Raw genomic sequence first — 18,207 nt, 5'->3', positions numbered from 1 at the left:
CCTCGGCTGAGCTGTTAACCGTTTCAGCCCATATCCCTCATTCTACAGAATCAGTCTAATTTAAGGCAGCATAGCAACTGAGACACCCAAATTATAGCCCATTAATTGCCCATCTATTAAAACGGAAAGAAACAAGCAGATGGCAAATAAGGTTATATTGACAACATGGGATTGTGGAGAATCCGAACCAGAAGTAGTAATTAGAGTCACAGAGTCATACAGCATGGAAACAGGCCCTTCGGCCCAACTCATCCATGCTGACCAAGATTCCCATCTAAGCTAACCCCATCTTCCCAAGCTTGGACTATATCCCTCGAGACCTTTCCTATCCATGCACCTGTCCAAGTGCCTTTCAAATGTTGTTAATGTACCTGCCTCAACCACTTCCTCTGGCAGCTCATTCACACTACCAGGTTAGGAACTGCTACTTTCTACAACCACCAGGTTCTTGAACCAACCTGCACAACCCTAATCCTACCTCAGCAATGGAACACTATGGACCACTCTTGCACTACCATGGACGTCTCTGATAGTGCTTTTTTTGCATTAATGTCTTGTATTTTCACAGTCTCTTTTTTTCTCTTCACTGTCTTGTATAATTTATGTATAATTTATGTTTTGTTTGTTGTCTGAACCTGTGATGCTTCTGCAAGCAAGTTTTTCATTGTACCTGTACCTCACCGACTTGTGCACATGACAATAAACAATTCGACTTGACTCGAGAGACTCAGGCTGACTTGCTACGGCAGTATCAAGGGCATGTTGCACAGTGTAGTGAATCAGCTAAACTGAGTCCCCAGTGGTGCCCTCAGGTAAAGATCCCAGACACCATTTTGAAAAGCTGTCAAATTCTTCTCCACATCCTTGCCAATAACGTTAAGATAAAAGCACAAGAGGAAGAGTCACAAAAGGAGGAGTTGCATTTATAAGGGCTTCATGAATTCTGGCCATTCCAAAGCACCTCATAGCCACTGAGGCCATGATGAAGTGTGGCAATTGTTGAATTGTAGGAATCAACTCAATCAACGTAACTGGGAAAAAATTATTTGGTCATTGTTATCATTTTGTTTATGGGAACTTGCTGTGCTCAATGTGGCTGCTAGGGTTCTTACTTTACAACTGTGATTACACTTCAAAGGTAATTAATTGGTTGTGCAGGGTTTTGGGACATCCTGATATGGTGAAAGACACCACATAAATAAAAGTATGTTTTTTCCTTTGTGTGTCCGGGATAACCAGGAGCACTCTCTTGGCCTCCGGGACCACTCTAGGCTGCTTCTAAACCAAACCTCATCCTTTCCTGTAAAATTACTGCAGGACTTGTCCTTTTCTGGGATCCGGTTAAGCTACCTGATGGCACAGAGTCCCACAACTGATGGGACACGGCTGGGACATTTTGCTTCTCATCATACAAACCAAGGCTCCCACCAGTGACACTGAGTGCCAGCCTGCCCTCTGTCCTGAAACCAACAAAGAGAACCACTGCCCCTCTGGGTGCACAGCCAAGAGCAATCAACCAGTAAAGTTAATGCATCCAATGTGTCTGCCACACAAAGGTCACTTGCTCCTGAGTGGCACAAGTATCTTCTTCATAAAGCAGCATCTATTGCAACTAAATGGATGAGAAACCTACCAATGAACCGCAATGTCTCAAACCAAAATCATCAATTAGAGGCACAGAAATTTGTCTCCACCTGATATCAGATGGTGTCTACCCAATATTTCAAGCCTTATTGGATTCATTTTCACATACATTTATAAGGCAAAATACTATTGGAGCAGATTAATTTTCAGCCACAACTTGAATTTCAATGGTCAGCTAATTGATCAACATCAAACTTGGCCCATGATCAACTTTGCTGAATATTGATTGGAGGATTGGCTGAGAGGAATCCATCTATTTCCATTCATTCACAATTAATTTCCATGACTTAGAAATACACTTTGTAGTTATTTCAACATCAGATGCAGAGTCTGAGTCTTAATTGTTCATAAAAGATTTGATTTTTAGATTTTGTTCTCAAGTGCACCTCTCCCAGTACTGCAATAGACTGACAAACATTTCAGAAACTTACAGTATTTGGCATCTGAACAATGGGGTCCCTGTAGCCAAGAACATCATCGTTATAGCTGGATTCCAGGCTAATTATATCATCAATTACTTCATCCATCTAGATAAAGAGAATTAACAATATGATAAATGTACCTGCAGCATACTGTTTCTGCATGTATAATAGTTTGACAGTAAAAAAAGTTTGACAGTAAAACCCCGTCAAATTAAACCAGGTAGGGTAGAGTCCATTATTGGGAAGCATACAGATGGGCTGTAAAAGGTGATTAGGTTGGTAGGTGAGAGTTAAAGGTAGGTCAGAGTGTACATGGGTGCAGAAGGTTTGATTAATTCCATGATAGGGTATGAGGGGGGGTTTCATCATTATAGATTTTCTTACTTGTAAAACCTGTTTGATAGTCTGTACCTCTCGTTCTGGATTGGAGCCAATGTTCAGCATGGCCATGGGGCTGTTAGGGGCACTGTTTCCAGTGGAGCCAGACAACCCATGATCGTTCCTCATGCCAGGCGAAATGGTTGAAGGTTGAGGAGAGTGTGAGTGTCCGAGGGACTGCGTAGCCATCTTGTTGCCATAGTTGGTGGAGAGGAATTGCTTCAATTGCTGCCTCTGTGATTGCTGGATGTGGTATTTGGTGGGATTCTCCAGGTGAGTCTCGACCTACAGGCAATGGGAGACAATATTTTTGTTAGCACGTTCAAATCCTGCTGAATGCAGAGCTTTCCTAGATAAACAGTCTGCCACGATGCAGCTTTAATGACATGAAACATACATAATCAACCATGTTAAATTGGGTCTCACTTCAATAATATGATGGAGTTGGAATAGATTAGCTTCGAAAACTTAACATGGTCCCCACCTTTCACCTCAAGATGCATAGTTGTAATTTTAAATGTTTACGTCCTGGATATCTCCTTCAAGTTGGAAGAAAATCTCCCTGGGATACACTGGGCCTGAAAACAAATCAGTTCCCCTATTTTATTAGTCTATACATCAGCTCAAATACTACTTGGCTAGACAGATGGATGCAGTAGGAGGGGCAGAGAGTAGGGGAGGGGAATGAAATGGGGGGGGTCCCATTATACTGATTGGGCAGCAGGGTGGGGCGGAGGGCGAGGGGTGATACCCATTGCATGAACTGCAAGGGTGAGATCCCAATTGTGAGGACTGGAGGGGAGGGGAGAGGTGGATTCCCAATCAAATTACCTGAAGCAGTGGGGATGGGTTCATCACACATTTGGGGGGTGAGGGAGAGTTGGGAGAGAAGTTCCATCTCACAGGGTAGTTTCTTGACCTCAAGAGCTGATGATAATCAAGGTGCAAAATACACATTGAATGGGGATCTGATCTGCGGTATGGGTCTGGTTACATGCAGTGCGGGGCAAGTTATCTTTAAGGTACTCAGTAGCAGCACTCTTGATTCTCCCAGCTCCGAATCCATCAGCCAGGTTTCCCAAGGCCCAGGTATCCAACCAGCCAGAATTAAAGGTGGGAGAGTGATAATATCTGAGTACACAGCCTCATTGAAATGTTTAAATGGGTGACCTGCCACCTGCGAGTGGGTTCTGCTCCAATTAAAACTGGAAATGCAGAGTCTCAAAAGGGGGCTGGGTTCTGACATCTTTTTTATTTAAAAAGTTTAACATCTTGCCCTGCAAAAAACAAAGTTGGAGAGGGTTAAATCGCCTCCCCTTCTGCTTTTCTGGATCATGTGTTCCCCTAATTTTCTCAATATTCCAAATGCACAGCTTGAGCTTTCAAGCCGGCTTTCGTGACGATATTGAAAGGGTCACTATCTCACAGCCAACTGTATGACAGTCACTCAGGAGTAGAATAGCTTTGAATCACACTTATAAACATGACTAAAATATGTGCCCATCACATGACAAGCTATAGACGGCTCTCCTCTGTCTATTCTGTGACATTTTCCACTTTCTCTTCCCCATTTTTCTGAAATACTTGCCTGCTCTTTCCAGCCAACACGGGTTGTGGGATTTAAGAGTTTCCATATGGATAATGTGTACCAGATATTCTCAACTAGTGCTGCTTTCTTCACCATGAGTCAGCATAAAGCACCCTGAAACTGGGAATATGTGGTAAGTGCTAAGGCTTTCTTCCTTTCTAGGGTTGCATCAACTGGTGACTTAGCACCGCAGCCTATTCCCAAATTCACTGCAATGGTCTAGCTTCAATCTAAAATGTCAGCTCTTTTTTCGCTTTCCACAGATGCTGCCTGACCTGCTGAGTGTTCCTGGCATTTTCTGGTTGTATTTCAGATTTCCAGCAGTTTTTTTTTATTTTCATCTAATGAAATAGGAGCAAGAGTAGGACAATCAGTCCCTCTTGCCTGTTCCGCCATTCAATAAGATCTTTTACCTCAGTGTCTCTTTCCTCTCCCAACCCCATATCCCAATTCCATAAATATCTAAAAGTCTATTAATCTCAGCCTTGATACTCAGCAACTAATCATCCACAGTCTTTTTGGGTCGAGAGATTCACTACCCTCTTGGCGAAATATTTCTGCTCCACATTGTTCTCAATGACCAACCCCTTACTTTGAGATTGTGGCCCTGGTTCTAGATACTCTAGCCAAATCACAGACACAGTTCTCCAGCCTGAGGGCTTCACCATCCACTGCATGGACCAAATGGCAGCATTAGGTAAAGACAGAGGTGGTGGCGTTTGCTTCAATGATTAACTCATCGTGGTGCACAGACGTGGCGGTTCTGTCACAGTCCTGCTCCCCTGACCTGGAACATCTGGCGGTCAAGTGTCATCCGTTTTATCTGCCAAGGGAGTTCTCTGCTGTCATCCTGGTAGCGGTGTACATTCCATCCCTGAAAAACGTCAAGCTGGCACTGGAGGAGCAGAGCACCGTGATCAACAGTCAATAGACAGCGCACCCTGATGCCTTCCCGATCATCACGGGGGACTTCAACCAGGCCAGCTTGAAGAAGTCTCCAACAAACTACCACCAACATGTCACCTGCAGAACCAGAGGAGCCAACACACTCGATCACTGTTACACCACCATCAAGAATGCTGACCGTGCCATCCCATGCCCACACTTTGGCAAGTCTGATCACCTGGTTGTACTTCTGCTCCCAACATATAGGCAGAGACTGAAGACTGCAGCACCAGTGGTGAGGACCGTGGAGGTTTGGTCAAGGGAGGCGGAGAAGCGTTTACAGGACAGATTTGAACCAGTGAACTGGACCATATTCAAGGATTCATCTTCGGATCTGAATGAATATGCCACGGCCGTCACCGACTTCATCAAGACCTGCATGGATGAGTGTGTACCATCGAGAACATACCAAGTTTTCCCAAACCAGAAGCCCTGGATAAACCAGGAGATTCGCAGTCTGCTGAGGGCTAGATCTGTGGTGTTCAAGACCAGTGATCCAGAACCCTACAAGAAGTCCAGGTACGATCTATGGACAGCCATCTTGAGAATGAAAAGACAATTCCGTGTGAAGTTAGAGACATAATTGGATGCACGACAGCTGTGGCAGGGTTTGCATGCCGTTACTTCCTATAAAGCAAAACCTAACAGCATAAATGGCAGTGATGCTTCACTCCCCAATCAGATCAATGCCTTTTACGCACTGTTTGAAAGGGAGAATAACAGTACACCTGTGTGAATCCCCACAGCATCTGCGACCCTGTGATCTCTGTCTTGGAGGCCAATGTCAGAACATACTTCAACAGGGTGAACCCTCGCAAGGTGTCAGGCCCCAACGGTTGTACCTGGCAGGGTAATGAAAATCTGTGCGCACCAAATGGCTGGGGTGTTCAAGGACATCTTCAACCTCTCACTGCTGCAGTCGGGAGGTTCCCACCAGCTTCAAAAGGGCATCAATTACAAACAGTGCCCAAGAATAGTAGGTTGAGCTGCCTCAATGACTGTCGCCCAGTAGCACTCACATCTACTGTGATGAAGTGCTTTGAGAGGTTGGTCATGGCTAGGACCTGGACCTGCTGCAATTTGCCTACTGTCACAACAGGTCTACAGCAGATACAATCTCACTGGCTCTCCACTCGGCTTTGGAGCACTTAGACAACAGCAAAACATCCATCAGGTGCTGTTTATCGATTACAGCTTGGCATTCAACACCATCATCCCCTCAATACTAATCAACAAGTTTCAAAACCTGGGCCTCTGTACCTCAATCTGCAACTGGATCCTCAACTTCCTTATCAGGAGACCACTGTCAATGCGGACCAGTAGTAACATCTCCTCCTCGCTGACAATCAACACAGGAGCACCTCAAGGATGCGTGCTTAGCCTACTGCTCTACTCTCTCTACACTCATGACTGTATGGCTAGGCACAACTCAAATGCCATCTCTAAATTGACCAATGACACCATGTTGTTGGCAGAATCTCAGACGGCGATGAGGAGGCGTACAGGAGTGAGGTAGATCGGCTGGTTGAGTGGTGTTGCAACAACAACCTCACACCCAACATCAGCAAGAATAAGGAATTGATTGTGGAATTTAGGAAGGGGAAGTCAGGAGAACACACACCCGTCTTCATTGAGGGGTCGGCAGTGGAAAGGCTGAGCAGCTTCAAGTTCCTGGGCATCAACATCTCAGAGGATCTATCTTGGGCCCAACACATTGATGCAATCACAAAGAAGGCACGCTGGAGGCTCTACTTCATTCGGAGTTTGAGGAGATTTTGTTTGTCGCCAAAGACTGTTGAAAATTTCTACCGATGTACAATGGAGAACATTCTGACTGGTTGCATCACTACCTGGAATGCAGGCTCAAATTTGCAGGATCAAAAGAGCCTGCAGAGGGTTGTAGGCTCAGCCAGCTCCATCATGGGCACAACCCTCCCTGCCATGGAGGACATCTTCAAGAGGTGGTGCCTCAAGAAGGCAGTATCCATCATTACGGACCCTCACCACCCGGGACATGCCCCCTTCACGCTACTACCATCAGGGAGGAGGTACAAGGGCCTGAAGACCCACACTCAACATTTCAGGAACAGCTTCTTCCCTTCCACCATCAGATTTCTGAACGGTCCATAAACCCATGAACACTACCTCATTATTCCTCTTTTGCACTATTTATTTATTTTTGTAACCTATGGTAATTTTTATGTCTTTATGTCTTACACTGTATTGCTGCCACAAAACAACACATTTCATGACATATGTCAGTGATATTAAACCTGATTCTGATTCTGACAGTCGTATAGTACAGAAATGGCCCTTCTGCCCACCACATCCACACCAACCTTATTTCAGATCTACACAAATCCAACTTGCACACATTAGTTCCGTATCCTTCCAAGCCTTGCCTATTCAAGTGCCTGTCTGAATGACTCTTAAATATATTGATTCCACCACTTTCTCTAGCTGGTATAGTGGTTACCGTAACGCTATTACAACACCAGCGACCCGGGTTCAATTCCGGCCACTGTCTGTAAAGAGTTTGTACGTTCTCCCCGTGTCTGCGTGGGTTTTCCTCCAGGTGCTCCGGTTTCCTCCCACATTCCAAAGACATATGGGTTAGGAAGTTGTGGGCATGCTATGTTGGCACTGGAAGCATGGCGACACTTATGGGCTGCTCCAGAACACTCTACACAAAAGATGCATTTCACTGTGTGTTTCGATGCACATGTGAATAATAAATATCTTATTTTATCTGTGCGTTTCTGATAACAAACACCGTCTGTGTAAAAAATCTGCCCCCTCAGTTCCCCTTTAAACCTCCCATCTCTCACCTTAAACCTAGGCCTTCTTGTTTTTGATGCCAGATGAAACATCAGCTGCACTTCTGTCTTATTCAAGACCTTAAGAATTTTGTACATTTTAGTGAGGTCATCTCTCATTCTTCTAAACTCTAGGGCAAGTAGGCCCAGTCTGCTCAATCTCTCTTCATACATCAAACCCACCGTACCAAGAAGCTGATGTTGGAATGTCTGTCTATCCCCTATTTTCTAGTGTTCTTGTGTGAATTAGAATAAATTGGATCAGGAGAGTAGGACACCTGGCCCCTCAAGCCTGCCCCACCATTCAATATGATCATGGCTGATCTACCAGGTCTCAACTCCTCCTCTGTGCCAGATCCCCATTGCCCTCAAATCTCCCGAACTTTCAAGATTCATCTACCTCCACTTTCAATACTTCTAATGATTCAGCCTCCACATCTCCCTGGGTAGAGAATTCCAAAGGTTCACCACCCCTTGCGAGAAGAAATTTCAAGGAACCTCTGTTTTAAGTGACTGGCCCCTTACCTTGAAAGTCTATCCCCTTGTTCAGGTTTTTCCCTCCTGTGAAAACATTTTGACATTTACCCTAGGATGCTCCCTTAAGATGTTATGTGTTTCAATAACATCTCCTCTCATCCTTCTGAACTCCAAAGAATGCAGACCCAACCTGTTTTGTCTCTCTCGATAGGACAATCCTCCCAGCCCTGAGATTTGCTTGGTGAATCTCCTTAGGACCACCTCCAATACTACTTTTTCCTTTTTTAGGTAATGGGTCGAAAGCTGTGTGCAGTACTCCAACTGTGGCCTCACCAACCCCTGCACAATTATAACAAAAGTTCCCTCTTTCTAAACTCCAAATCCTTTGTACAAAAGGCCAACATGCCATTTGCCCTCTGAACTACTCGCTGTACTTGTCTGCTTTCAAAGCTTCACAGTTAACAGCAGTCTGTATCCTTGTCTCAGACTATTTTGTCTTAACAGTAATATTCACCCCATTCTGTATCACTGCAGTGAACTTAACCACTGATGTTGGGAAATTTTCCTCTCCACACAAGTACATCCATACTTTCCACACAAAAACACGTCATGCCTGCCCCAGATATAGCAAAGGCTAGACAAAGCAAAGCTTCCTCAACAGTGCCACATCAAATATTCCTAGTGCAAGTACGGTCAGGAAATCCCTCTCCCTATTTCCAGCTCCTGGTATCCACTCCCCCTCTGCTGGCTACTGTAGTGTAGGTTGAACAGAGTAAAGCTCGCTCTCATTAAGCACTCCTAGAGCACACATGGAATACTAAGACTGCTTACGAGTAAGTGATTAATTTTTAAAAATATTTGGTTAACCATTTAACCATCAGGGCATGTTTTCCTTCTGTTTTGCTATTACAGTGCTGGTCAATACCTCCATGTCCCTGAAGGTACCTTTGTTGTAAAGTGTACTATTCAGTAGTGTGGGCCAGCCAACTCTCACTTGCTGGGTCTGTTTCCATCAGCTGATGATGGCAATGTCCACAACACATGCACACATACTGACTTCAGTGACCCTAGCCACTCTTCCCAGTCGCTGGCCACAACTAGAGCAAAAAGTCCAGTCCCAGATCTGATTATCCAAACGCAACCCAGGAGGCTGCATTAAGGGCTAGCAGGAACTGGCCCAGAATGGTCACAAGCAGTCTGTATGCGTGTGCATTCAGAACAGAAGAGAAAATAAGAACTCACATTTCCATAACGTTTCACAATCTCAGGACATCCGGCAAATATTTTAGTAGTCAATGCAGTACCATAGAAAATGCAGCAGTCAATTTGCACACAGCAAGATTCTCCAGTGAGATAACCAGCTAAAGTGTTTTGTTACTTAATGGGTAACCAGGATAAATCCCCTTCTTTTCTTTGAGCAATGTCATGGGGCCTGAGAGGACAGACAGGATCTTGGTTAAATGTTTCACCCAGTGGACTGCATTACTGACAGTGCGGCACCCCTTCAGTACAGAGTGGATCAGCCTGGGCTCAGGGGTGGGGACTTAAATCTGGGGCCTTCTGAAACATTCTTTTCCACTGCAATCAGCAACAAAATGAAATCAAGAAGTTTTGTGCGGGCTGTGAGACAGAGCCAGATTCTTGGGTTTTGTTAGAAGGACAAGTTATTGCAAAGTTAGTTCTTGTAAGTACACACTTCCTTCATTGCTTCCCACTAGCCCTTCCCCCACCCAGTCGTTACTGCTGTCATGGAAGTTCCTTGTTTTCTAATCAAATGTCACTTGCAGATTAAGATTTAAATCTGGCTTTGTCCTGTTTCGGGAACTGGTGCTTCCACATCCCACTCCAACACTGACCTATTATGCAGCAGGCCGATATCTGATTCAATGCTTTATATAAAGGAAATAAACAAGAGGGCAAAAGTGGTCTTGTTCTGTATAAAACAAAATGCAGTTGGTGGTGCTTTGTACAGGGATCCAGTGACTGTGCTTGAAATATCACACTGGAACAGTGAAAAAGGAAGCTCTTATCCCACTCTTCAGTGCCCTTAGAATCAATTACCATGACCCCCTTTGCTCTCTCCATCTCTCACCCTTCTCATTACTCAGGAGAAACACTGTGCCGGGAGAGGAGCAAAGTATTCTGGATCTAGTGCAATCTGCACATGCTGAGTGAGTACAGTACTTTGTATCTAACCTGGGGAAGGGGAGCCAGCACAAAGAGAATGGGGAACAGGAACTGAAAGTGGGGAGAAGGAGCTCACAGCCTCCAGTAATGCACCTGAATTGGGAGTGTTTCATGGGGCAGTGAGAGGGAGCTTTACTCTCTATCCAGCCCAGGCTGTATCTGGGAATCAGAATCAGATTTATCACTGACTGATATGATGTGAAATTTGTTGTTTTGCAGCAGCAGTACAGTGCAAAGACATAAACTTACAATAAATTACAAAAATAAATAAATAGTGCAAAAAAAAGGAATAACAAGGTCTGATAGGTCAAGGTAAAGGAAGGTGTACTCTGTGTTAGGCCTGGGAAAGTGTAGAGTGATTATTCTGTCAAGTTAGAAACTCATTGGCTGCTAAAGAAATTAAATTGAAGTTATCTTACGTACACTGATCTTAGTCATGTATCTGCTCCTTGCAGGAGGTTCGTGAGATGCGGCGGATAACTGTGTGGCCTGACAACCACTGGAGAAGTGTCAGGGTTGCCCTTCAAACCTCCTCAAAGATATGCAAGGGTCCCCTGGCATTGCACAGCCACACGCAAATCTTGCATCCACTCCTCCCTGATCCCACCTGTCTCTCCCTTCACCCTCTCTCCCACCCATTCCAACCCCAGATTCTCCAACAACAATTCGAGATCTCTCTTCCCACTTCCCACCCTCTCTATCAACCTTTTTCCCAACTCTGCTGCCTTCCTTCCCACAATGGAGCTGTTTTAGGTTACCAGTGCTCCTTGTCCTTTTCTTCACTGTCTTCATTTGGTGGAAAAAAAACAAGCTGCCAAGTTAAAATTGCAGTTAGGCCCAAATTACACTGTCATGTCATGGAAGATCCAGTCACAAATTAAAATTTGGGAACCATCAAGTAATACCAGTTTGAGATTAAGTAAATAACCAATTTTAATTATCCATCAGCCCGCCCTGTTTCCAAAGCAGATTTGGTAAAAATAGTTCCCTGAATGTCTCAGTTCCCCATGTTAATTTTTGTTGGTTTCTTCCTTACCCCTTCCCCATGCCAAGACTGTAGCTCAAATTATCTCCTTCAGAGAAAGAAAGGAGGGGAGGGAAAAGATTGTGCAGAATGAACAGCAAATACATTGCTGGGACTGAAATTACAAATAGACTCAAAGTCACCGGACTGAAGCAAGAGGAAATGCTGAAAATCCCATGGCCAGCATTTTTTAGTATATTACTTCTGATGCATATAAACCCCTTGCTGAATACCCAACCCACACTATGTCCTCAGTGTTATGTTTTAGGAAGTGTGAGTTCACTGAACTGATTACTGTAACTGTACCTGGTCAGAAATTACCTCAGATGCAAATTCTTTCTTTCCTTGACTCTTCCTCAGGATTAAACATTTACTACTGATCTCAGAGACACCCTCTCCATGAAAGTATAGAGCTGAAAATATTCTGCTTCTTAGTAGATGAAGTCTTTAATAGAGTTAGACTCCTTGATGATCAAGGGCTGTATTCTTCTATGTCCATCATGTTAAGACAAAACCTCTTCCTGCCAATTCAGTTGGATATTAATAAATCCCATGGAACTACTTGAACAAAAGCAGGGAGTTCTCCCGGAATCAAGGCTGAGTGCTCTTCCCTCAAGTCCAAATTAAAATGGATACACCTTGTTCTTGTGTGTGGAGTTTTGCTACATTTTGCCAAACTTCCCTTTATACCAGCATTGACAGAATTTTGAAGCAATAATTTTGGCTGTTTCTCAGAGAAGTGATCTGGAGCCACAAATTTCATATGGGAAGATGGCCTGTGAGAGCCAACACGGAGGCTTGAAATAGAGAAAAAAAATCACACTCTTCCTGTTTCTGATGTAATTCCAGTCACCAACTCCTTCCCCCTCCTACATCGCAAACCCCAACCGTCCCAATGTTTTCCATCAGATGCCAACTCGATGCGCTTCCATTTCTCACTCACCAGTACATTTGGTGCAGGCTGAAGCAACACCAGTGTTTGTTCCACAAGAGGAAGGGGCTGGGTGATAAGGGGAAATGTGGACAATGAAAAGGATTAGAATGGCCAAAAGCAGGGGGAGGAAGTGAAACAGGAGAAGGGAAGGGAGGGATAGGGAAAGGGGGAAGGGGAAAGAAGAAAGGAGAGGGAAGTGGAGGGAGAGAAGGGGGGAAGGGGGAAGTAGGAAAAGAGGGAGAAGAAGGGGAAGGGAAAGAGGGGTGTGGGAGGGAGAGTATTTCAGCCCTGGTTACAACACTGTAACAGGGGTGTTAGACACTGCCACCCCATTTGTCCATTTGGCAAGGTCGACACCACCCTGTAAAGACCAAGCTGAATGCCAGGGGTAAAGGAAGAACGAAGCGCACCTTTAAAACCTCGACAGGAACCTGCGGCCGTGACTGGTAGTGGATGGAGTTGCTGACATTGATGGCAGGTGTGGTGTTGATTGGCATGCGCTGTTGCATGAAATGCATAGCTGCCTGTTGCTGCTGCTCCTTCTCCCGCTGCTCCTCCTTCTGCAGCTGCTCCCGCATTAACATCATCCGCAGACCGGTGCGGGACGACATCGTGGCAGATCGAGGCCCGTCTCACGACTCCCCGACAAAAAAGAAAAATCACTGCAAAATATTCAGACAAATGTTTCATCAAGAGGAGTTCATACAAGAGACGGAATCCCCTCTTTCCCTCCCAATCTGCTCTTCTGTCGTTACCCTCCCCTCTTCTCAGCTTTTTTCTCCCTCTAACCTCCACTCTCCTTCTTTTCCAAACCCACCTCTCCCTCACCTTTGTTATGGACTCAGTGAAAGTCCCTTTAAGATAGAGTGTGTGTGTATGTGTGTGTGGGGCGTGCTTACGTCAATAGAAGATAAAGGACGTAATGACGTTGTTGAAGAAGGTTGAAGAAGAAGAAGAAGAGAGAGAGAGAAGGGAGAGAGACACCAGCCTGCTTGTTTTTCTCTATCGATGGATGAGAAACAATAACTGTGTTTACCACTGAAATCCATGTATGGAAGTTGGAAGTAATCCGGTGGAGTTCACTTTGTTGCTGACCTGTAGAAGGAAACAGGTATTTGTGTGTGGACGACCACGGTTCGGATGCTTTTCGGGGTGAGGAAGTCACTACCGAGTAAACACTGAAGTGTCGTTTGGGTTCCATCGTGGAACATTTGGATTTCGTATGTACTCTCTCTATGTTTTTCTACATCTACATCTTATCTTCAGACAACGGTGGTTGTTGAAGAAGCCCTTGCTCACGTTTCACCTTATGGCTTGCGGAACTGAACTTTAAGGACCATTCCGGAACTGGGAGTTTTGGACTTTGTCACACACACACACGAAGAGTTTAGTTTTGGGGTTAACGTTCGAGGTTTAACATTTTTGAATTCTAACATACTAACATTTTTACTTTTATTTTACGTATTACCATAAGTAGTCATTAATAAAATAGTTTTTAACGCTGAATCATGCTCAGTGTGTTTCTTTTGTTGCTGGTTTGTGACACCTTCTTCCCCTCCTCTTAACCTTTGCTCTCTCTTGTCCTTGTCTGGGCCTTGTTTCCAATCCCTCCCTCTTTTTTCTCCTGTCACTCTTGCCTTCTCTTCCCCCAACTTCACGCATTCCTCCTCTTCCTTCCCCTTCTCTGCCCTCCCTTTCCCATTTTGAGGTGGACCAGTAAGATTAGCAAGATCAACTAATCATGAACCATAAATAGGAGACCCAAAACAGCAAGGCCTGATTGTAGCCAATCCCAGAAAGTAACACCGCACCTAGACCATAAAGCATGTCAGAGAGCATCTTGCTGGGCTAAGTGTACCAGTCACAAAGCTCTGTTAGTGTCTGGACTGCCCATGTGGCATTAACCAATACAGATCACAAGATCTCAGTTTGAGAAATAAACCTGCTCAGTAACTGACATTGGTAAATGTGCGATTAGCAACAAATAATCTTCAGCTGGAAGAACGCAGCGGGTCGAATGGTATCTGTGAGGGTGAAAGAAATTGTCAACGTTTCAGGTCAAAACCCTGCCTCAGGACTAGGATTAGCATGCCTGAGTTAACTCCGGGAGGACGAAGCCAGAGCTTATGCGCCTGATCACCGTCCTATGAGTCCTGCTGTAAATACTGAAAGGTCTAGATAAAGTGGACGTAGAAAGGATGTTTCCTTTAGTAGGGGAATCTAGGATCTGAGGGCACAGCCTCAAAATAAAGGGAGGTCCCTCTGAAGCTGAGGTGAGGATGAATTCCTTTAGCCAGAGGGTGGTGGAAATCATTGCCACAGAGGGTGTGGAGGCCAAGTCATTCAGTGTATTTAAGGCTTATGGTCTAAAACACTGCAGATATATTGGGTCAGGTCACGCAATGTTCGCTACTGGACTCTTTAACAAAAAGATTGGACGTATAAATCCATGTTCCACCAGGACAGTTCATAAAAATAAGTGATTGATGAAAATAGCAATAAAGGTGTTGGATCACCTAAAATAAAACCCAACAGGACTTGAGTGCAAGAAATCTGCCACCTCAGTCTATTTGTGACTCCAGCCCCAAACCACCACGGCTCTTGAAATACCCTCAAAATCCTGGTGAACTTACAAAAATACATTTACTTTTTCATTGTGCCTTTAACATGAGAGTTACCAGACAAATTTTAACCACAGTGTACAGAGATATTGAGACAGGCGATCAAAGGTTTGGTCAAAGTGGTGAGTTAATGAGAGGAAGTGGAAGAGAGGCAGAAGTTGGCAAGAAATTCCAGAGCAAGACAACAACACTGGGATCCAACTACATCCCATTGAGTTAATAACTTCACCATACCAGGTTCACTCCATTTCTACATTATGAACCATGAGCAGCTTGGGGAACAAGGTGGAGGCAAACAGAAGTCCTTTTTTTAAACTCTATGGTGTGTATTTTTTCTTTTAAACATGATCCCCTATTAGCAGAGAACACCTCAGCTCAAGGTAAGCACCTGCATCTGCCACTGCCTGTGTGTCAGGAGGCATTGGGAGCCAGGTCTGATCCTCAGTTCTATGGAGGAAGAACACATAGGCAAGGTGGGCTATGTCCAACCAATGCAAGAAAACAAGCCTTGGTGGGGGGTGAGGGTGAGTTGACAGGGAGCAGGGGTAAAGCACTGAGGTTGTAACAGGGAGAGTTGATAGAGGGGAACCTCTTTCATTTAGATTTCCAAAAGGCATTTGACAAGGTATGACATGGGAGGTTGGTGCATAAATTGAATGCCCATGGAATCGGGAGAAGTGCATTAGAATGGATTGAAAACTGGCTGTCCCATAGTAAACAGAGTTGGAATAAAAAGATCCTTTCCAGAATGGAAGGAGGCAACTGATGGAATACCGCAGGGATCAGTTCTTGGCCCACAATTGTTCACTATTTACGTTAAGAATCTGGAGGAAAAAACAGCATGCAAGGTTTCTGGAATTGCCAATAACACAAAAATAGGTGCAAGGACATGTTATGATATAGATACTGTGATTCTCCGACAGAATATAGATAGGTTGAGCAGGTGGGCAAAAGACTGGCAAATGGAGTTTAACATGGAGAAGTGGGAGGTCATGCACTTTGCTAAGAGAAATCAAAAGGCGGACTATAATCTTAAATGGAGAGACTGTAAGTGAGTGAAATACAGAGGGAGCTAGGTGTTCTGGTGCATGAATCACAAAAAGTTCCCAGGCAAGTCCAACAAGTGGTTCAGAAGGCACTTTTGTCTTCAGTGCAAAGCGATTAGAGTTTAAGAATAGGGAGGTTTTGTTGCAATTGAACAGGCTGGTGGTGAAGCCTCACCTGGAATACTGCGCACAGTTTTGGTCCTCTTACCTGAAAAGAGATACAGTAACATTGGAGGCAGTATGAAGAAGATACACCAGGCTAATTTAGGGATAAAAGGGTTCTCCTCCCAAGAGAGATTAAATAGCTTGGGCCTCCATTCCTTGGAGTTAAGAAGAACAAGGGGTGAGCTTATTCAAACAGATACAATTCTAAGGTATTTGACAGGGTAGATGTTAGGATGTTTTCGCTAATGGGAAAGTCTTGAATAAGGGGCATAACTACAAAGTAAGGAGCCAGTCATTTAAAACTTGTATATAGAATTTTTTTCTTGCAGAGGGTACCAAATCTCTGGAATTCTCTACCCCACTGGCTGATGGAAGCTGGATCATTAGAAATATGCAAATTAGAGGTGGATAAATATTTAATTGATCAAGAAATATAGGGCTATGGAGAAATGGTGCAGGAGTTGAGGCCAGCTTAGATCAGTCATTAAATGATGGGGCAGGGTTTAAGGGCCTGATTGCTTACTCCTGCTCCTTTTTCCTTGTGTCCTTGTGCCAATTTGCACGTCCTCCCCGTGACCATTTAGGTTTCCCTCAGGGGCTCCATTTTCCTCCCACATCCCAAAGACATATGGATTGGTAGGTGAATTGGCCCTAGAGTATGGGCGAGTGGTAGAATCTGGGGAAAGTGGAGGGATTAAAATTGGATTAGTGTAGGATTGGTATAAATGGGTGGCGGTCGACGTGGACACAGAGGACGGAGGGGCCTCTTTCTACCATGTACCACTGGTTGACCCTTATTTGGGGGTGTGAGCAAAATAAAAGGGAGCAGGAGATCAAAGGGAGGGAGAAGTGCCTTTCTGCAGGCCAGCTGTTCAGACAAGTCAACCCCCGCATTCGTAATCCCACATTTGACAAAAACAAAATTGCGAATAATGTTATTAAATCCCACACCAACAGCCGCACGCTATGTAGTGCATGTGACAGTCAGCAGGGCCTGACGCGCTCTCTGCAGAGGGGAGCAACTTGCTCCATTGTCTGTCGTCTGTTCAACCGCAGTCTCCTGCTCCCCCGTCCCGACCTCGGCCACTTCCGACTGATCTGAGAAATACTGAAGAGCTTTACCGTTTATATTATTGCTCCTTCCCGTTATAGGCGAATGGGTATTCGGGAAGGAGACTCGCTTGTTTCAGAATCGATTCTGGAGATCAGGATTTCAACAAGTTAAAAAGAACCCTAATTGTGAAATTTTATAAAAATGTACTGGAAATATGAAACAGCCTTGTCGATTTCAAGGAAAGATTCGGAATGAGAAGTTAATTATTTTGACCGTAAAAAATGAAGGGCCTGTTAGTTATTTCCAAACACTTATGTTTTATTGCATTGTTTACAAAAGCTTTAGTTTCTTAAGGGGAGAGAGAGGAGGGAGGTGGGTAGGGGAAGAGGGGAGGGGACGTGTGTGTGGGGGGAGCAGGGGGAGAGGAGACCAGGGTGATGGAGAGTTGTCAGCATCGATCAGGGATTCAAGTAAATTCAGCACCCAGACCACCCACAGATCAGCAAAGCAACGGGAAATCACTTGTGAGATCCGTTCTCATTGGCTCCACTCTCTGCCAGTTTCGAAACAACCAGCAGTCAGTCACAAACTAGGAACCTCGACTCCAGAACGGGGGAGCCTTGGTAGGTCGAAGCCCTTCCTGTCCCTCAGTCTTACACAGTGACAAAGCAGTTACATACCCCTGTGTTATTGGGTGGAAAATATAGGGTCAGAAATTATTATATCGTGGCTGATCTATACCTCAATTTATCAAACGTCTCAACACAAAAGTCTATCAATCTCAGTTCTGAATCATCCTATTCAACAACATGCTGTGGGAAGAGAATTCCAGTCTCACTATCTTTTGATCAGGAAGTGTGGTCTGACATACCCGGAAAACGGTCTAAATTGAATTTTGCTCTGCCT

General features: G+C 44.6%; 1 protein-coding gene and 1 long non-coding RNA gene across 5 annotated transcripts in view; one reads left to right on the top strand and one right to left on the bottom strand.

Annotated features, from left to right (window-relative positions):
* tfeb (transcription factor EB) overlaps positions 1-18,207 on the bottom strand; it is a 67,384-nt gene that overhangs the window by 28,815 nt on the left and 20,362 nt on the right. For 2 of the 4 annotated variants that reach the window (XM_052034470.1, XM_052034471.1), the window contains exons 2-4: positions 12,826-13,077; positions 2,451-2,729; positions 2,076-2,171 (exon numbers count right to left, since the gene is read on the bottom strand). In XM_052034470.1, coding sequence (XP_051890430.1) covers positions 2,076-2,171; positions 2,451-2,729; positions 12,826-13,026 — 576 coding nt within the window. In that variant the 5' untranslated portion in view covers positions 13,027-13,077. The remainder of the gene's footprint in view (positions 1-2,075; positions 2,172-2,450; positions 2,730-12,825; positions 13,078-18,207) is intronic. The other 2 variants (XM_052034469.1, XM_052034472.1) reach the window with 1 other exon arrangement.
* On the top strand, positions 9,869-11,032 carry LOC127580706 (uncharacterized). Its single transcript, XR_007957868.1, has 3 exons — positions 9,869-9,954; positions 10,379-10,441; positions 10,913-11,032. It is a non-coding gene; the product is annotated as an uncharacterized LOC127580706 (long non-coding RNA).

This window comes from Pristis pectinata, chromosome 20 (assembly GCF_009764475.1).
Source record: "Pristis pectinata isolate sPriPec2 chromosome 20, sPriPec2.1.pri, whole genome shotgun sequence".
Lineage (NCBI taxonomy): Eukaryota > Metazoa > Chordata > Chondrichthyes > Rhinopristiformes > Pristidae > Pristis > Pristis pectinata.
Note: the sequence above shows the minus strand (reverse complement) of the source record. Positions and strands in the feature narration are given on the sequence as shown.